This window comes from Arvicanthis niloticus, chromosome 9 (assembly GCF_011762505.2).
Source record: "Arvicanthis niloticus isolate mArvNil1 chromosome 9, mArvNil1.pat.X, whole genome shotgun sequence".
Classification (NCBI taxonomy): Eukaryota; Metazoa; Chordata; class Mammalia; order Rodentia; family Muridae; genus Arvicanthis; species Arvicanthis niloticus.
In genome coordinates, this window is record NC_047666.1 from 4,654,990 (window position 1) to 4,673,830 (window position 18,841).

Genomic DNA, 18,841 nt, shown 5'->3' on the forward strand with positions numbered 1-18,841 from the left:
TGGATGCTTTGGGAATTTTCTTGTTCTGTGAGTTCAGAGGCACATTCCCTTTCCTTCTCTCTATTCCTCTTTTGATAACTGAGATAGATGTCTTTGTCAGTGGAATTGCAGTCAGATAAGATAAAACTAAGCCACTAATTTGTACTAGGGAATTAGAACTTACTGTAAATTTCTGGTGAGATTTCTAGAAAACTTCAGGTTTACAATTGGGAAGGGAGAAAGCTTTAAGCAAATGTTGAGTCTATTGTAATTCTTTATTCTCAGCTGGGGAGAAGCTTCAGCCGGACTTTGGGGTGAGGGGTTCATTTCCTTTTCATGTTACCATAATTTTTCCTCTCCTGTTCTGTGTCAATGGAAAGAAATTTTGGTTTTAAGACAAAAACAATGCAAGGAATTGGTGATTTTTTTTTTTTTAATAATAGCACATGAATGACGTTAATAAAAATTTACTTTGATCTTGCTCAGAATATCTCAATTTTTGTTTTACAGAAGATTCTAGTGTTCCAGAACCTCCAGACAGTGAAAGAAAACCAAGTTTATCATGTTTCCAAAATCAAAGAACAGTACAGGAATATATCGATTTATCGTCTGATAGTGAAGATGTTTCCCCAAATTGTTCCAGTACCGTTCAAGAGAAAAAATTCAGCAAAGACACAGTGATTATTGTGTAAGCCATTTCACAGTCAGTCATGCTGGTGCATGTTAATTTTCATAAATAACTAATTTGAAATATTTGTGTGATTATTTTGCCATTATTTGTCTTCATCTTTCTGTTTTTCCTGTCTTCTGTTTTCTACAAAATGATTATTTATAAAAGTTTAGTGAGAAAAATTTGATATTAACCTTCTCTAAAGATAAGGAAATGATTTTAACCAGTACTGCTAATCATCTTTAATTGCTTTATGATTATTGAGTCCAGGAACTTTTTGGTTTTTTGATACCCCACCCCCACTGGATTTTACTGTGTAGCTCTGGTTGTCCTAGAACTAGGTATGTAGACCAGGCTGGCCCGGAACTCAAAGCACTTTGCCTGTCTTTGCCTCCCAAGCGCTGGGATTAAAGGTGTGTGCCACTAGTGCCCAGAAAGTCCAGGAATTTTATCATTTAGCATTTTTGGGATGTATTCTGTGAGCTGGGTACCAAGTTTTCCTTAGAAAAAGAGCAACTTCAGCCCGATGTTCTTGCCCTCAAGAATCTCTACATTAGCTGGAAAGATAAACTATAAAACACATATCAAAGAAAAATAAGGGAAATAAGGGTTCTGGACCTTAATATTTCAAAAAAAGAAAAAGGCTTCATTGAGGAGATGATGCTGAGACAAGACCTGAGGGAATTGCATGTTGAATGGCCCCAAGGTGCTATTTCCTACTGATTGTAAGGAAACGAGGGATGCAGGTCACCAGGGAAGATCTCAGTGTAAGGTATTGGGTAGAGGTGGCTCTTCATTATGTTAGAGCCACAGTTCTTTGCTTTTTCTTGCTTTTGTGTTTTGTTTTGAGACAGGATGTCATACTGTTTCTAGGTTGGTCTGTGTAGTAGAGGCTGGTTTCTAACTTGCAGAGATCTTTCTGCTTCGGCCTTCTGAATTCTAGGATTAGAGCGATGTACCACCAATTATGGCTGCTTTTCATTCTGATTGAAATGGGAAGTCCGTGGAGAATATTGAGCAGGGGTAAAATAATCTTAGATGTTTAAAAGGTCTTGGTTAGTTCTGAGAGGAATAATAGTAGAGCCATAGTTGCTATTGTTACCCTTCAGTAAAAAATACTGGAGGTTCAAATGCAGCCAATACTTGTACAAGTGAAAAGTGGTTAAATTCTAGACATTGTTTGAAAGTCGAACAGGATTTGTTCATTATTTTTATATGGGTTGAGAGAGAAAAGAGTCACCCCATCACTTTTGACAGCAAGTAGCGGGATGAAATTACCTTTTACCAAGAAAAAGACTTTGTTGTGATGGAGAAATAACTTTAGAATGAAAGTCAGCAATTCAGTCTTATGTGTAGTGTCAAGGAAACTTGGACATCTGAGTAGAGATGTGAAGTAGTTAACTTGTGACAGTCAAGATCTGAGGAGAAATATCTAGTTGGTGTATTCAGATTCAAGGTTCCACAGAGTATTGCTCTGTCTGTCTACTTACCTATTGCTTCTGTCCACCTTTATTTAGTGTTGGGGATCAAACTCAGGATCTTTCCCATGTTTGGCAAGTGTTTTATCTGTGTAGCTCAGGTTTCCTTGAACTCATGACCTCCTAACTTCTGAGTAATTTGACTTTTAAAGCAACATGACCATATGAGATCACTAGAGGCTACAGGTATAACTGAAGAAAGCAGGGCCCCTAGTTCTAAATGCTTAGGCCAGAGGGCCTCTGGTTGTTAAAAAGGTGAGATGGTGTCTGTAGAATTGAGGTAACAGGCAACCAGTTATGTGATCTCAGGGTTGGAGACATGACTCAGCAGTTAAGAGAGGACCCCAGGTTCTCTTTCCAGCACCTACATGGCAGTTCCAACTTCAGTTCCAGGGGATCTGAGGTGCCTTCTGTTCTTGAACCAGGTACACATGCAGTGCATGTTAGTATATGTAGGCGAACACTCAATTACACATAAAAATAAATCTTAATTAAAAAAGGTTATGTGATTCTCTAGAATCCAAGCAAAGAAAGTGTTTCAAGAAGGAACAATATGTCAGAGGTTTCCTGATGACAGTTTGATACAGACTTGACTTAAACTGAACAAAGTCATGGTAACATACCTTGTTTTGAAATAGAAAATAGTGAAGCACCTTAATGTTTAGTCCTGAGGAAAGTGGGTGCATTGGTTTTCCTGCCCCCCACACCCCATTCCACTTTTTATTTTGGAAAAGCTTTACATTTGTGGGAAAGTTGCAAAAAATAATATATCTAACTTCCCTGTAAGAAGAGTACTGATGATGTCACACTTCCTTTATCCTTTAATAAACAATTAATAATAAACACAGTATGGTATTGCCACTCAAAAGTTATGATTTGTGAGTAAGGACTGTATCGAAGTTTAAGTTAAGATTCTAATTTCTTAAGCAAGGAAATATTGGAGTAGGAAAAAATCAACTGAATTAAGCACTTTCCTGTATAACCGTTTAGTTGTTTTCTCATTAAGTGTTAAGTGGCTTATGTTGAGTGGACTTGCAAGCAGTTGGGGGTTGGAGTAATAGCAGTTAGCTCTTGGACCATGAATTGAATGGGACTTTATAATAATTTTTATCCAGAATCATAGAGTGGATTGACTTATTGTTAGTATTTTGCGACAAGAGCCTTAAATACCTAGCAGTTCTGCTTTATCATCATATTTGTCTTTGTCATGTCTCTTTAATTTCATTTGCTATGAATTGTATCTCAGCATGTGTATCACTGTAACTATCTTTAAAGGTGCCAGGTCAGGTCAGCTTTTCTTAGGCTATCTTTTAATTTGAATTTTTCTGCTTTTTTTTTTATGATTACATGTAAGTTTAGTGGAAGGGATCCACAGACATGACCGTGCGTCCTCATCCATCATGTCATGTTCTAGGAAGCACACGGGACCCACCTGTCTGTCTTGGCTTATTGGTCATTTGGTTTGTTTTTCCTGGTCTCAGCTGGGTTTCCGTGATGAACTATCTTTTTTTTCTTCCTTTGTAATGATTAGGCACTCTGGAGGAAATTCTTCAAGATTGTGTAGCAGCCATGTCCATTTTTATCCTGTAATCCTTGCCTCTGTTGGAAGTGGGGTATTTTGACTGTCATTTTATTTGTTTTTTTGTGTGTGTGTCCCCCCCCCCCCCCCGTTTGCCTTCTCCTGCTCGCTCTGGCCCAAAGGTTTTTATTTATTTATTATATGTAAATACACCTTAGCTGTCTTTAGTCATCCTATAAGAGGGTATTGTGAGCCACAGTGTGGTTGCTGGGATTTGAACTCATGACTTGGGAAGAGTAGTCAGTGTTCTTAACCACTGAGCCATCTCACCAGCCCCTTGACTCATTTTATAACTTACACTATATAGAAATTTTACCCTTTTCTCCTGATTTACTCATTTATTTTCATATAGAGTATAAAAAATGTCAGTATAGAATATAGATGCTTATTTATTCATTGGCTTATAATTTTACACATTTTGATGAGCAAATTGTTCTGTCTAGTTAGATAATGATTCCCTTTAAGTAGGCTTCGGTATCTGGTAAGGGAATTACATATTTTATGTCTCATTCCCTTCTGGCATAAAAAAGTTTTAACTTGGATGTTTCTCAACTTCAGGCCTCCAGAACTATAACTCTGATTCACTTGAGTAGGGAAGGGAGTGAGTGGTATTTTAAAATTTGTTGACTTGTATTCTTTGCTCTTGTGTGAGGTAATGTTATGTTGTTTTTCAAACAGAATGGCATAGGTTCTCAGCCTCAAGAAGAAAGAAAGAGGAAGAGACAGGATGAGGATGTGGTAAAAGCCTATCTCTAATCCAAGGATTTGGGAGGTGGAGGCATGAGAATAAGGAATTCAAGGCCATTCTTAGTTACACAGCAAGTTCAAGGCCACCTAGGCTAGACTAGACCTTGTGTCTCAGTTTCTTTTCTTGTTGCTGTGATAGAATTTGTGCTTCCTTGTGCTTAGCAGCTTGCTTTCTCATCTTACACGGTCCAGGATTCCTGCACAGGATGTGATCCTGCCCATACTTAATGTGGCTCTTTCCACATCACTTAACATGACTGAGATAATTTTTTACAGATAACTCCCCAGAAGCCCACCTTTCAGCTGATTCTAGACATTGGTTAAGTTGATAATACCATCTTACCCTGTCTCAAAAGACAAAGAAAAATAAAAAGTAAAGATGAGAGACACAGAGAGTGTTCTAGTCTTAGCGCATGTATGTGTGTGTGTGTGTGTGTGTGTGTGTGTGTGTGTGCGCGCGTGCGTGTGCGTGCGTGCGTGTGCGTGCGTGCGTGTGCGTGCGTGTGCATGTGCGTGTGCATGTGTATATATGAGTCTTAGAAAACTAAATGTTGAGAATGAGATTTGCTTGGGGGATAAGTGAGTTAAGTTTGTTCTAAATGTCAAGCATAGCAGAGTGGAAGAAGACTGAAATGGGTTCTTATAGTATAAACCCTTTTGTGTAATAAATCCTTTGTTTGCTGAGATATTATTTTCCTTGGTAGGCAGTAGGACCTGTCTGATAATTTTTATCTCTGAGATCCTGATAACCTAGCACTCAGAGAAGTATTTTGTATCTTTGTTATCAGTGTGGGTTGTATGCTGCCTCAGCATCACCTAGCATGCTGAACACTGACAAAAGTTTAGGAAGGAGATAACAAGCTGGTAACTGTGCAGATACATCAATGAGAGACAGACGGTTCGTGAACAGTTCTTCATGGTTGAAATAATCTGAGAACTTTTCCAATTATAATATATATTTGAATACCTAACAATGTTAAGTTGATAAAAGTTTGTTTCCTTTAACAATTGATTGCATTTATTTACATTTAATATCCCTATAAATGTTGTCTATCATCATAGAAAGCATTAGTGGGATACATTAAAGTTGTGTTTTCCCATGTGATACTATTTGTAGTTCAGAGCCATCTGAAGATGAAGAGTCTCATGATCTTCCTTCTGGTACACGAAGAAATGACATTTCAGAGCTGGAAGACCTTTCGGAATTGGAAGATCTTAAAGATGCAAAGCTTCAGACACTGAAGGAACTGTTTCCACAAAGAAGTGACAGCGATCTCCTAAAGGTTGTGCCTGCTTAAAAATTGTACTTTCTTTTACTTACTTAATTTTTTTTGTTTGTTTGTTTTTGTTTTTGGAGACAGGGTTTCTCTGTAGCCCGGACTGTCCTAGAACTCACTCTGTAGACCAGGCTGGCCTCAAACTCAGAAATCCTCCTGCCTCTGCCTCCCAAGTGCTGGGATTAAAGGCGTGCGCCACCACCGCCCCGGCTTTTACTTACTTTTTAAAGACTTTTTTTCCCCAGTTTATATGGATGTATATTTTGCTTGCATGTATGTATGTGCATTGCTTGCATGCCTGGTGCTGGTTGAGTCTAGAAGAGGGTGGCAAATCCCCTTAATAAACTGGGTTCTTGCATGTGAATGCTGGGAATTAGACCAGAGTCCTGCAGAAGCAACAGCTGCTCTCAGCCACTGACTGATTATTCTAGCTGTGTATAGTTAGATGCACACACTACCACCACCATCACCGCCGCCGCCACCACCACCACCACCACCGCCACCACCACCACCGCCACCACCACCACCACCACCACCGCCACCACCGCCACCACCGCCACCACCACCACCACCACCACCACCACCACCACCACCGCACTCTGTGCAGGTCAGAGCACAAGTTGTTTGAGTCAGTTTTCCCCTTTTAGCTTGGGATCTAAGGAGCCAACTCAGGTCATGAAGGCTGTGTAGCAAATTTCGTGCTCACTGATCTATTTATTTATTTATTTTACTCAGGTTATAGCTTTTATTACAGTTATTTGCAGTTGTAATGAGAAAAAAATCTCTTAAATTCAGTGTTGTAGTTATAATACATGTTCGTTTTAAAAAAGATATCTTGGTGCCTGTGGAGGCCTGCTGGGAACAGGACCTCTACAAGGCAAATAGGTCTGAATGGCAGTTCTGCATGGCCATTTTTGGCTATAAGTGAGTTCCCGAGAATCAAAGAACAGACACATGGGTCTTCTCAAAACTGAAGGTGGTTATGCTGGAACTGAAATTGAATTCTACTCAGGTAAGAGATGTGCCTGTGTGTATAAAACAGCATGGCCACCCCTGGAGGAAAACTGAACAAAACCAGAGTAATCTGGGGACACAGAACTCAGGCCGTGGAAGCAGTGGCACCGTTCATGCTAAATTCCAAAGTGACTTTACTAGACAAAGGTTGTTGGGTACAGAGTTCATGTGATTCTGTACCCTTCATTGGTTAAACTAAGGAAATATAAATAAATAAGGTGGTGGTGCACTCCTTTAATCCTAGCACGTGGGAGGCAGAGGTAGGTAGATCTCTGAGTTTGAGCGAGCCTGATCTACAGAGTGAGTTCCAGATAGCCAACGGTGTTAAACAGGGAAACCCTGTCTTGGTAGAAGGAAAAAAGAGTAGATTTGGGCTCTTGTTTTGTTTTGTTTTGTTTAAAGACACCTAACATTTTGAATTTTCAGTAACAATTTACCATAATAAATACAATTTACCATAATAAATACAATTTACCATAAGGCTTAAACATTGATCACACATTTCCTCACCAGATGATGCTTCCTATGTTTGTTAGATATGTTACATATTACATATGTTACTATGTTAGAAAATGAGATCTTTGTGAAATATTTCTTCAGGTGTTCATACTTCTGTCACTTTTCTTTGTTAGTTGATTGAATCAACAAGCACTATGGATGGAGCCATTGCCGCTGCCCTGCTGATGTTTGGTGATGCAGGTATGCTCTTTTTAGCCTGCAGCTCTGTGTGCTTACCACAGGTACCATCTATTAATGTTCGACTGCCATTACTCCCAACTTTGTGAAATGTCAGCAGCTTAGTTTCTGAGCAAAGAAACCAGCTTCGGAAGGTTAGGTAACATCACTGAGATCACCCAGCTGTTCGATGACTGCTTTTTTTTCCCTCTGCAGATCAGATCCCATAATTCAGACTTTTGGAAGTCATCCTTTCTCAACTCTCCTTTTTAATTGCATGGTTGTTTTGTTTATAAGTCCATAAGCCTGAGTCAGTAGTAACATTTTAAGGTCTGTGGAAAGTCCTGGCTGGCACTGCGCAGTCTTTGATTGTCTAAGAACAGAAGCTGTTGGAAGTTTCTGATGGAAAACCAAATGGATTTGAAGGAACTTAGAGTAGAAAACATCTTCAATTGTTTGTCACTTTTTATTTTCCTTTTTATTTTTTGTCTATGTCAAAATATATCTGTAAAAGGTACCTGTAATACTCCAAAAGCATATAAATTGTTATAAGTAAACCTATACTGTATTAACCGCTTTTAAACTTCATTGTTTTGAGTGATTGTGTATCAAGACATGGCTTAGCCTAGGTTGGCCTTAAACTGTCAAATCTTCTGCCTCAGCTTCCAGACAGCTAAAATGATAGATCTATCTTCCCATCCCACATAGCACATTTTAGAGTACAAAATGTTTGTAAAACCATTAGCGTACATGATTTACTTTATCACAGATAGATTCTTACTCCACCTGGATAACTAGTTTAAGGAGACTCTATGGTACTGCTTTGTGAATCCGCTTATGACTAGCTTATGTTTCCTGTTGGCCTTATGTCTTAGTGTACTAATGAATATCTTACATAAGTCTTAGGATATTCCTCTAGGTTAAATTTCATACTAAGTTGCATAATCAAAAAGTATGCACATTTTAAATTGCTATATGCTCTTCTACGTTACTTTTACTAAAAGTTGTGTAAGTTTGTGATTTCAGCAATGAATATACATTCCCTGAGTTGATTTTTCTTTTGACTAATTTTTTAAACCTAAAATACATACAAAAAGAAAAAGAAAATAGTGTGTTCCTACAGACCTGTTATCACTAATCACTATCTTTATTTTTTCAAATGAATTAACCTTATTTCTTTATTTTTTTTTTTTTACCTCCTTTTTTTTTTTTTTTTTTTTTTTTTTTGGTTTTTCAAGACAGGGTTTCTTTGTGTAGCTAGCCCTGGCTGTCCTGGAACTCACTCTGCAGGCCAGGTTGGCCTCGAACTCAGAAATCTGAATGCGGCACCACTACCCGGCTGCCTCCTTTCTTGATATATTGCTTTTTCTTACATTAATTTATTTTTTCATTCACTTTACACTGATCACCTACTATTCTGTCCTCCTAGTGTCCCACCCTTACAAATCTCTGCCCCCGTACCTTTTGCCTGGGGAACCCCCTTGGGTACCAACCTGTCCTGGGACATCAAGTCCCAGTGGGGCCTAGGCGCATTCTCTCCATCTGAGGCTCAACCAGGCAGTCTAGTTACGGGAAGGAAAGCAGGCAACAGAGTCAAAGACAGCCCCTGCATTTGGGGTGTAGATCTTCAAAATTGAGACATCACCTTGGTGGATTTTTCTTTTGAGTGTGAAGTGTCACTCTCCATGTCTTTTGACAACCTTTGTTTGCAAGTCTATTTTATTAGACATTAGAATGGGTATTCCAACTTGCTTCTTGAGTCCTTTTGCTTGGTGAACTTTTTTCCAGCCCTTTATGTCTATCTTTATTGCTAAGGTGTGTTTCTTATATGTCGGGGGAATGATGGATCAGTTCTCAAATCTATTCTGTTAGCTTAGCCTGTGTCTTTTTTTTTATTTATTTAATTTTTTGTTGTTTTGTTTTGTTTTTTGATACAGGGTTTCTCTGTATAGCCCTGGCTGTCCTGGAACTCACTCTGTAGACCAGGCTGGCCTCGAACTCAGAAATCCACCTGCCTCTGCCTCCCAAGTGCTGGAATTAAAGGCGTGCACCACCACTGCCAGGCTTAATTTTAATTTTTACTTACTTACTGCCTTACTCCTGGTTACCCCCTCCCACAATCCTTCTCTCATCCTTTCTTCTTCTCCTCCTTTGAGCGGGTGGGTCCCCCTAGTTATCCCTCCACCCTGGTCTGCAAGGCTTAGCACTTCCTCTCCCACTGAGGCCAGACAGGGGAGCCCAGCTAGAACAACACATCCCATGTACAGGCAGCAAATGGTTTAGGGATAGGTTTTTGGGATAGCCACCATTACAGTTGTTGGACCCAGATGAAGAACAAGCTGCATGTCTGCTGCATATGTGAGGAGGCCTAGGTCTGGCCTGTGTGTGTTCTTTGGTTGGTGGTCCAGGTTAGTTGGTTGACTCTTGTTGGTCTTCCTTTGGTGTTCCTATCTCCTTTGGGGCCTGCAGTCCTCCCTCCTATTCTTCCATAAGAGTTCCCAAGCCCCGCCTACCGTTTGCCTGTGGACACCTGTATCTGTCTAAGTCAGCTGCTGGGTGGAGCCTCTTAGAGGACAACTTGCTTCTGTCTGCAAGCATAAGAGTATCATCAATAGTGTTAGGGATTGGTACTTGCCAGTGGGATGGGTCTCAAGTTGGGTCTGTTATTGGTTGGCTATTCCCCCAGTCTCTGCACCAACCCCCGTACCTGCATTTACTTGTAGACAGGATACATTTTGGTTTGAATGAAAGTTTTGTGAGTAGGTTGGTGTCTCTTATTGTTCCACTGGGCTTCCTGCCTAGCTACAGGAGGTGACCTCTTCAGGTCCATATCCCCAATGTTGTGAGTCACAGCTAAGTTCACCCCTATTGATTCTTGGGCGCCTCCCATATCCCAGACCTCTGTCTCATCCTAGAGATCCCCTCCTCCCCCGTTTACCCCATCAGTCGCAGATTTCTACTTACTTTCATAAGTAGAAATAAGATAGGGATGCCATGTAGTTATCTTTCCTGTTCCTTCCCACACCTGGTCGTCTTCCACTCAGTTCCCCCCTTGATCTGCCTCTTATGACTATTTTATTCCCCTTCCAAGTGAGATTCAGGCATCCTTGCTTGTGCCTTCGTTGTTATTTAGCTTCTTTGGGCTGTGGAGTGTAGTGTGAGTATCCTGTACTTTATAGCTTATATCCACTTATCAGTGAGTATATACCATGTGTGTCCTTTTGGTACTGGGTTACCTCATTCACGATGATATTCTCAAGTTCCACTCATTTGCTTGCAAAATTCATGATGTCTTTGTTTTTAATAGCTGAATAATAGTACTTCATTGTGTAGAAGTACTACATTTTCTTTATTTTTTAAATTTTATTTATTTTTGGTTGAAGGACAGCTAGTTTGTTTCCACTTTTTCTGGCTATTATAAATAGAGCTGCTATGAACATAGTTGAACAAGTGTCTTGTGGAATATTTGAATACCTTTTGGGTATATACCCAGGAGTGGTATTGCTGGGTCTTGAGGTAAAACTATTCCCAGTTTTTTTGTGAGAACTGCCAAATTGATTTCCAAAGTGGTTGTACAAATTTGCACTCCCACCAGCAATGGAGGAGTGTTCCCCTTGCTCCACATCCTTGTCAGCATTTGCTGTCTCTTGAGTTTTTGATCTTAGCCATTTTGATGGGTGTAAGATGGAAACACAAGAGTTGTTTTGATTTTGCATTTCCCTGATGACTAAGGACTTTGAATATTTCTTTAAGTGCTTCTTGCCCACTCAGTACTCCTTTGTTAAGAATTCTCTGTTTAGATCTGCACCCCATTTTTTAATTGGGTTATTTGGGTTTTTGATATCTAACTTTCAGTTCTTTGTAAATTTTGGATATCAGCCCTCTGTCAGATGTAGGGTTGGTGAAGATCCTTTCCCAATCTGTAGGCTGCTGTTTTGTCCTATTGATAGTGTCCTTTACCTTACTTATTGATAGTGTCCTTTGCTTTTCTGTTTCTAGAGGTCCCATTATCAGTTGTTAATCTCAGAGCCTGAGCCATTGGTGTTCTGTTCAGGAAATTGTCTCTTGTACCAATGGATTCAAGGGTATTTTTCACTTTCTCTTGTATGAGATTTAGTGTGTCTGGCTTTATATTGAGGTTCTTCATCCACTTGGACTTGAGTTTTGTGCAGGGTGATAAATACGAATCTTTCTATGTGACATCCACTTAGACCAGCACCATTTGTTGAAGATGCTTTCTTTTTTCCATTGTATAGTTTTTATCCTGTATCTTTTTATTGGGGAATTGAGTCTATTGATGCTGAGTGATATTAATGACCAACATTTTTTTTTTTTTTTTTTCTCGAGACAGGGTTTCTCTGTGTAGCCCTGGCTGTCCTGGAACTCACTCTGTAGACCAGGCTGTCCTCGGCCTCCGCCTCCGCCTCCGCCTCCGCCTCCGCCTCCGCCTCCGCCTCCGCCTCCGCCTCCGCCTCCGCCTCCGCCTCCGCCTCCGCCTCCGCCTCCGCCTCCGCCTCCGCCTCCGCCTCCGCCTCCGCCTCCGCCTCCGCCTCCGCCTCCGCCTCCGCCTCCCAAGTGCTGGGATTAAAGGCATGCGCCACCACTGCCCAGCAATTTTTAATTCCTGTTATTTTGATGTGTGTGTGTGTGTGTGCTATTTTGCTTTTGCTGGTGCAGAAGTGAAATTATTTTCTGTGTTTTCTTGGGTTAGTCAACCTCCATGGGTTGGAATTTTCCTTCCAATATTTACTGTAGTGCTGGATTTGTGGATAGACATTATTTAACTTTGGGTTTGTCTTAGAATATCTTGTTTTCTCTGTCTAAGGTGATTGAGAGTTTTGTTGAGCATAGTAGTCTTGGTTGGCATCTGTGGTTTCTTAGAGGGTTCACACATCTGTCCAGGTCCTTCTAGCTTTAAGTGTCTGTTGCAGAGCCGGGTGTAAATCTGATGTGTCTGCCTTTGTATGTGACTTGGCTGTTTTTCCTTTTAGCTTTTAATATTCTCTTTTTGTTTTATAGATTTAGTGTTTTGGTTATCATGTGGTGGGAGAATTTTCTGGCTCAATCTAGTGTTCTGTAAACTTTTTGTATACTTATAGACATCTTTCTTTAGGTTGGGGAACTTTTCTTTTGTTATTTGGTTGAAGATATTTTCTGGTCCTTGGAGCTGGGACTCTTTACCTTCTTCTATTTCTTCTTTTTTTTTTTTTTTTGGTTTTTCAAGACAGGGTTTCTCTGTGTATCCCTGGTCCCTGGTGTCCTGGAACTCACTCTGTAGAGCAGGCTGGCCTCGAACTCAGAAATCCGCCTGCCTCTGCCTCCCAAGTGCTGGGATTAAAGGCGTGCACCACCACTGCCCGGCCCTTCTTCTATTTCTGTTATCCTTAGTTTAGGTTTTTTCATAGTATATCAGATTTCCTGAATGTTTTTTGTCAGGAATTGTTTTAGATTCAACATCTTCTTTGACTCATGTTATCAATTGTTTTAATTGTATCTTCTACACCTGAGATTCTGTCTTCCATCTCTTGTATTCTGTTGGTGATGCTTGCGTCTTTTGTTCTTGTTCTCTTCTTTAGGTGTTTCTATCTCCAGGATTTCCTCAGTTTGTGTTTTTATTATTCCTTCTATTTCCATTTTCAGATCTTGAACAGTTTTATTCATTTTCTTTTCCTGTTTAATTGTATTTTCTTATACTTATTAGTTTTATTCCTTATTAGTTTATTCTTTATTAGTTTATTCTTTAAAGGTATATAACTATTTGATTGTATTTTCCTGTATTTCTTTAAGGGATTTAATCATTTCCTCTTTAAAGGCATCTGTCATCTTTATAAGATCGGATTTAAGGTCATTTTCTTGGCTCTGTTGGGTTAGGATATCCAGGGCTTGCTGTAGTAGGGTAGCTGTGCTCTGAAGGTGCCATATTGCCCTGGCTCTTGTCGATTGTGTTCTTAAGGTATTCTTTAGCCATTTGGTTGTTTCAGGATGTTCCTGTTGCAACAGGCCACCAGTGCATAACCTTGGGCTGGACAGTGGAACTAAGTGGGCAGTATGTGTCTCAGGGCAGCTGGCTGTGCCCTGGAGGACTCGGTGGGCAGGGGAAGGAATGGAGTAGGGTGCTGAACTAATCTGGATGTTCCTAGTGCAGCAGGCTAGAGAAGCTGTGGCTGGACAGCATGGGGGAGGGAGGACAGCATGCAGTTCAAGGCAGCTGGGTATGTCCCAGAGACTTGTCAGGCAGCAGAATGGATGGGGGATCTAACTAGGATGTTTCTGGTGCAGCAGGCTTGATGAAGGTGGGTGGAGTGTTGACCGGTGGTCGTTGGACAGTGGAAATCCTTGGCATAACTTTTAAGAGGTTGTCTACCTCCTTTCCTAACTTCTTACTGAATTGACTGGAATGTTTTCTAAGTATGATACCATGTCCTTCTTATTAGATATCTGCATACTATTTCCTTGAGTTTTAAGAAGGGAACACTATTGTGTGGGTGCCATGTGCATAGAATACTGAGGGGTTTTTTTTTTGTTTTTTTGTTTCGTTTTTGTTTTTGTTTTTTTTTTTGCTGGGCAGTGGTGGTACACGCCCGCCTTTAATCCCAGCACTTGGGAGGCAGGCGGATTTCTGAGTTCGAGGCCAGCCTGGTCTACAGGGTGAGTTTCAGGATAGCCAGGGCTACTCAGAGAAACCCTGTCTCAACAAACAAACAAACTCATCAGTGTGAAGAGTTGATGAAGCTGATGCTGCTTCACTGTGATGATGAGTGCGTGTTGTAGCTCTTAGCACCATCTGGATAGAGAAATGCTACAGGAGCAGTCTGACTGTCTTTTTCATCGTTTTCGAAGTTTCTGAAATGAATAGGCTCCATTAATACAAGAGTGGCATGATGACCTTTTCTTTTTTGCTTTTGTACTGTTCTTTAACCTTTCCATTTAAAACAGGTTGTGGAATAACCGCTGAGTTATAAACACTAATCTTTTCTTTCTAGTCTTAAATAACTTCTCACTTAATGTCTTAATTTAACAAGTATTATTTCTATTAGTATTGCTTTTCAAGTAGTAGGTCACGCCTGCTATTTTAGGTACTGAAGATTTATAACAAACCCTGACACCGACCCCTGCCTTGGTGAGGTTTATAGTCACATTGAACCCTAACCAGCTGGGTTTCTTCCTTTTATCTTTGCCTGGTTCTCATATTATCATTTAAATGCTAAGTGGAAAATTATAAGGAAACAAGAAATTGGAACCTTCTTGTTCTTTTTTTTTTTTTAAAGAGAGTATTAGAATTTTTTTTCCTCCCTCCATTCCTCCCTCTTGCTCCAGCCAGGCTTTCTTGTTCATTGAGTATCTATTCTCTTCTAAGTCTTGGGATGAACAAGGCAATGGCATCAAACATCTTTGTTTTTAGTAAAATGAACTTTGAGGTATCGTGTAGGATGGTAAGCTGATTTTCAGTACACCAACTGTCATTAAGACAGAACATTATTTTGAGATCCTTTTTGTAACAAAATGGTTTTCAAATACCTCTAAGTAACCTTAGATAGGTATACCAATCATGACTTTGAACATTGGTTTTAGCAAAAATTACAGTCTGGATGATATCACCCTTGGATAATAAACAAGGAAGTTGCTTTTAAACTGAAAATTTTTCAGTTATGTATTGTATGGGTTTTTTTTGTCACACACACACACACACACACACACACACACACTTCTTGCATGTATGTCTTTGTGCACCTGGTGCCCATGGGTCAGAGGGGGCATTGGATGCCCTAGAATTGGAGTAATAGATTCTATAAACCATTATGTGATCAACGTGGGTTTCAGAGGTCTTAACCACTGAACCATCTCTCAAGTCCCCACATAGTGAGTTTAAAAGATTATGTATATAATTCTACATTTTACTTGGCAAAAAAAAATTAATAATTTATTGAAATTGTCAGAGAACATTCCAGTTATATCTTCTTTTTAGGTAAAAATTAAATGTTCATGTTACATAACAAACTATCTCGCTTGAAAACTTTTTATGAGTAAAATGTTAACCATCAATGTTTACACAAATCTACCAATTATATATTAATTTTTTCTTTTAAAAGTAGGTTCTGTGCTGGACATGGTGGTATATGCCTTTAATCGTAGCACTCAGGAGGCAGAGGACAGGCAGGTCTCTGTGAGTTCAAGGCCAGCCTGGTCTATGAAGAGAGTTACAGGATACGACTGATAGGACTGTTACACAGAAAAACTCTGTCTTGATCCCCCAACCCCTCCCCCAATTTGTATACTGAACATTTGTTGTGTATAGAGTAGAGATGTACAGCGAGATAAACCAGGAGAATACATTAAGTATTCCTACTGATGAAGACCCCCAAATTAGGGAGACCCTTACTCAAGTCTCGGGATATCTCGGCCACCCAAGAACTCTCGCAAGACACCGTACCTGGATACAAACGGCAGAGGTTTATTAGGGAAATAGGCCGGCGGTCGAACCGCAAGCTCGCTCACAAGAGCAAGCAAGGTTTGGCCCTGAGTGATGGGTACCGGGGTCTTTTAAAGAGCAAAACCACAAACCAGGGGAGTGGGGAGGGGGTGAGGAGTTGCCAAGGATACATAACATAAGAATAGTGATACATTCCAAAGAAACCCACCCTAAAAGGTTAATGGCCGTGGAAATTACCCAGTACAATCATTTTCTCAAAAATGTGGTTTCACCAAGTCACTGCCCTACCTTGTCATTTATCAACTATTTATTCTCACTAGCTCCAGCTGTAAAGCCACAGCTCTGTCATTGTGTTTTTACCACCTGAATGACTTTCACTCCTTACAGCCAGTTCCTGGAACTGGCCTGGCTTGACTGGCCTGGCTTGTTTCAGAGAAAATTTTCCATGTCCCTAAAAGAACTTAAAAGGCATCTATATATGTGTATATTCTATAAAAATGATTTTTATAATTTTTCATTCTTCACTGACATGATTGTTAGTCTGTAGAAAATCAGGAGACATACTATCATGTTAGTCTATAGAAAATCAAGATTCAGTTTTTTATCTTGGAACCATCGCATTGTGAAGTGTTAAAGAACGCTCAAGCTGCCATGTGTGTAGTTGCTCTGAGTAAGTGTCCTTTATTGTAGGTTAAAACAGTCAAGTACAGTTCACTCTGTATCTTCACTCCTTCTAATTTGTGAAAAAATTTACCCCTTTGTAGGTTTGTTATGGAAAGTAACTGAAAAAGAAGTTTATATAAGGCCTTGCATAAAGCTTAATATGCAGTAGATGCTTACTCACTGGTATCAGTAACGCTGTCCTGATAGCTTACACTTGATGAGTTCTTTTGAACAGTCATTGGTGAGATCCCATAGTCTCAGTATTATTTTTTAGAATTACTTGTCAGACAGAAGAACGAATATTTAACACCAGTAATGTAATATTTGTTAAATGCAGTGTAAGATTGATTTCCCTTTGGAAAGACTGGAGAGAGTCCTTACTTTCCTTTAATCTGTGCACATAGCTGTCGTATAATAGCCCTGTCTGGGCAGCTATATCCATGCGGTACACCTTTACTTTTAGTTTGAATTGATCCTTGTTATTTCTCTGGAAAATCTGAGTGTGCTTCTCTTTTTTAAAAGGTGGTGGACCCAGGAAAAGAAAATTATCATCTTCTTCTGAGGAGGGTGAACTTAATGATGACCAGTGTTTAAAAAAGTCACGAGGAGATCGTGTAAGTAACATTGGAATTGCTGCATCAGGATTAGCCTATGCTGAGTGTGCTTACCCTAACCCTAACTAGTATGTTCACTGTGGGTTTCAGAAGTTAAGAGCACTGACTTCTCTTTTAGAGGGCATAGGTTTAGTTCCAACCATGGATGTTCACAAACCTCAGTAACTCCACTCCCAGGGATCCAACATCTTCTTCTGGCTTCAGTAGGCACTGCAACTGTATACGTGTGGTGCAAACATGCAGGTGAAAAACTCACGATAAACTTAAACATAAATAAATTAAAAAAAAAAAAAAAAAAAAAAAAAAAAAAGGCTATGCTGAATGTTTGAATGTCAGACCTGAAAGTCCACCCAAGTGTCTGTCCTCTCTTTTCCAGCTCCTAAGAGATTCTGTCCTATAGTAGTTCTTTATGCCAATCTACTGTATGGTTCTAGTAATCAAGCAGATGTCAGTAAACAATGTTTAAAGTTTGTTGTTTCCTTTATGTGGTCATAAATAACTTTGTCATTTTTTTTTTTTTTTATTCACTTTACATCCCGATCAATGCCCCCTTGCTGGTCTCCCCTTCTCCTCTGAGATGGTAGAGCCCCTTGCCAACCCCGCCCACCCCCCACCCCCAGGCTATCCTTCTATCCTGATACATCAAGTATCTTCTTGACTAGGTGCATCCTTTCCCACCGAGGCCAGACAAGGCAGCTCAGATAGAGGAATGTATTCTAGAGATAGGCTTTAGGGATAGTTCCCTGCTCCCTTTGTTGGGGAAAGCTATAAATACTGATTCAAGAATTGTGAATTGTTAGGGTTAGGACTTGGACAACCCTAATAAGCTAAACACACTCTACTGATTCTGAGCTATTCTAACCTGACAGTGCTGGCCTGACCTACTTCCCAGCAAGGTGGCTGTTACTTGCCATCTCAGTCTCACTGGCACCTCCTTCTTCATTCCTGTCCAGATGGTGATTCCCCTGGTCTCCACCTGAGACCCTCTCTAACTATCAGGGCACAGAAGTCCCACCTTTTCCTCTCCCACCCAGCTACAGTCTATTTAACTCTTTATTTGACCAATCAGGTGATGAAGAACAATGTTTACAAAATACTGAGTCAAGTGATGCTTCATAATAATGACAATACCAAAATTTTGACTGGCACCAGATTTCTGGGTATAGAAGTCATCATTTGAATACACAGTACCACAAAAACATCCCCCAACAGTTGTTTATTTTTAGAGATGTGATCTGAACAAAGCTTTGTATTGTGCATGTTCAGCTCTCACTTACGCCACCCAGCTCCATATCTTATTTTGTGGAGGAGAAATTCACATAGCATAAATTTAACTTTTTAGTATAGACAGGTTAATGCACTTAGGACATTCCTAGTCTTGTGCATTCTGACCTTGTCTATCTAGCTCCAAATGTTTTCATTAGTCCATGATTGCAGGATGCACTCAAAAGTAGGGTCTTGTTTCTTCATTTCCATGGCCCATGTTAATCAGTTTGTCTTCTCCATCTCAATTACTTATCTAGATAATTCCTTTATAAATGATGCAACTATTTTTATGTCATCTTTGAAGCAATAACATGCATTTTTTGTTGTTGTTGTTTATTTCTTGAAAGCCTTATACTGTAGTAAGTCTAGGCTTACCTTGAACCTATGGTAGAACTTCTACCTCAGCCTCCTCAGTGATGGAATTAGATTTTCTATTTAATGGCTATGC

At 39.9% G+C, this 18,841-nt stretch overlaps 1 protein-coding gene across 4 annotated transcripts in view; it reads left to right on the plus strand.

The window, feature by feature from the left end:
• The window catches only part of Smarcad1 (SNF2 related chromatin remodeling ATPase with DExD box 1), a 62,445-nt gene that overhangs the window by 8,232 nt on the left and 35,372 nt on the right, over positions 1–18,841 (plus strand). For all 4 annotated transcript variants that reach the window (XM_034511759.2, XM_076939871.1, XM_034511758.2 and 1 more), the window contains exons 3-6: positions 490–667; positions 5,571–5,736; positions 7,377–7,443; positions 17,036–17,127. In XM_034511759.2, the coding sequence (XP_034367650.1) occupies positions 490–667; positions 5,571–5,736; positions 7,377–7,443; positions 17,036–17,127 (503 nt within the window). The remainder of the gene's footprint in view (positions 1–489; positions 668–5,570; positions 5,737–7,376; positions 7,444–17,035; positions 17,128–18,841) is intronic.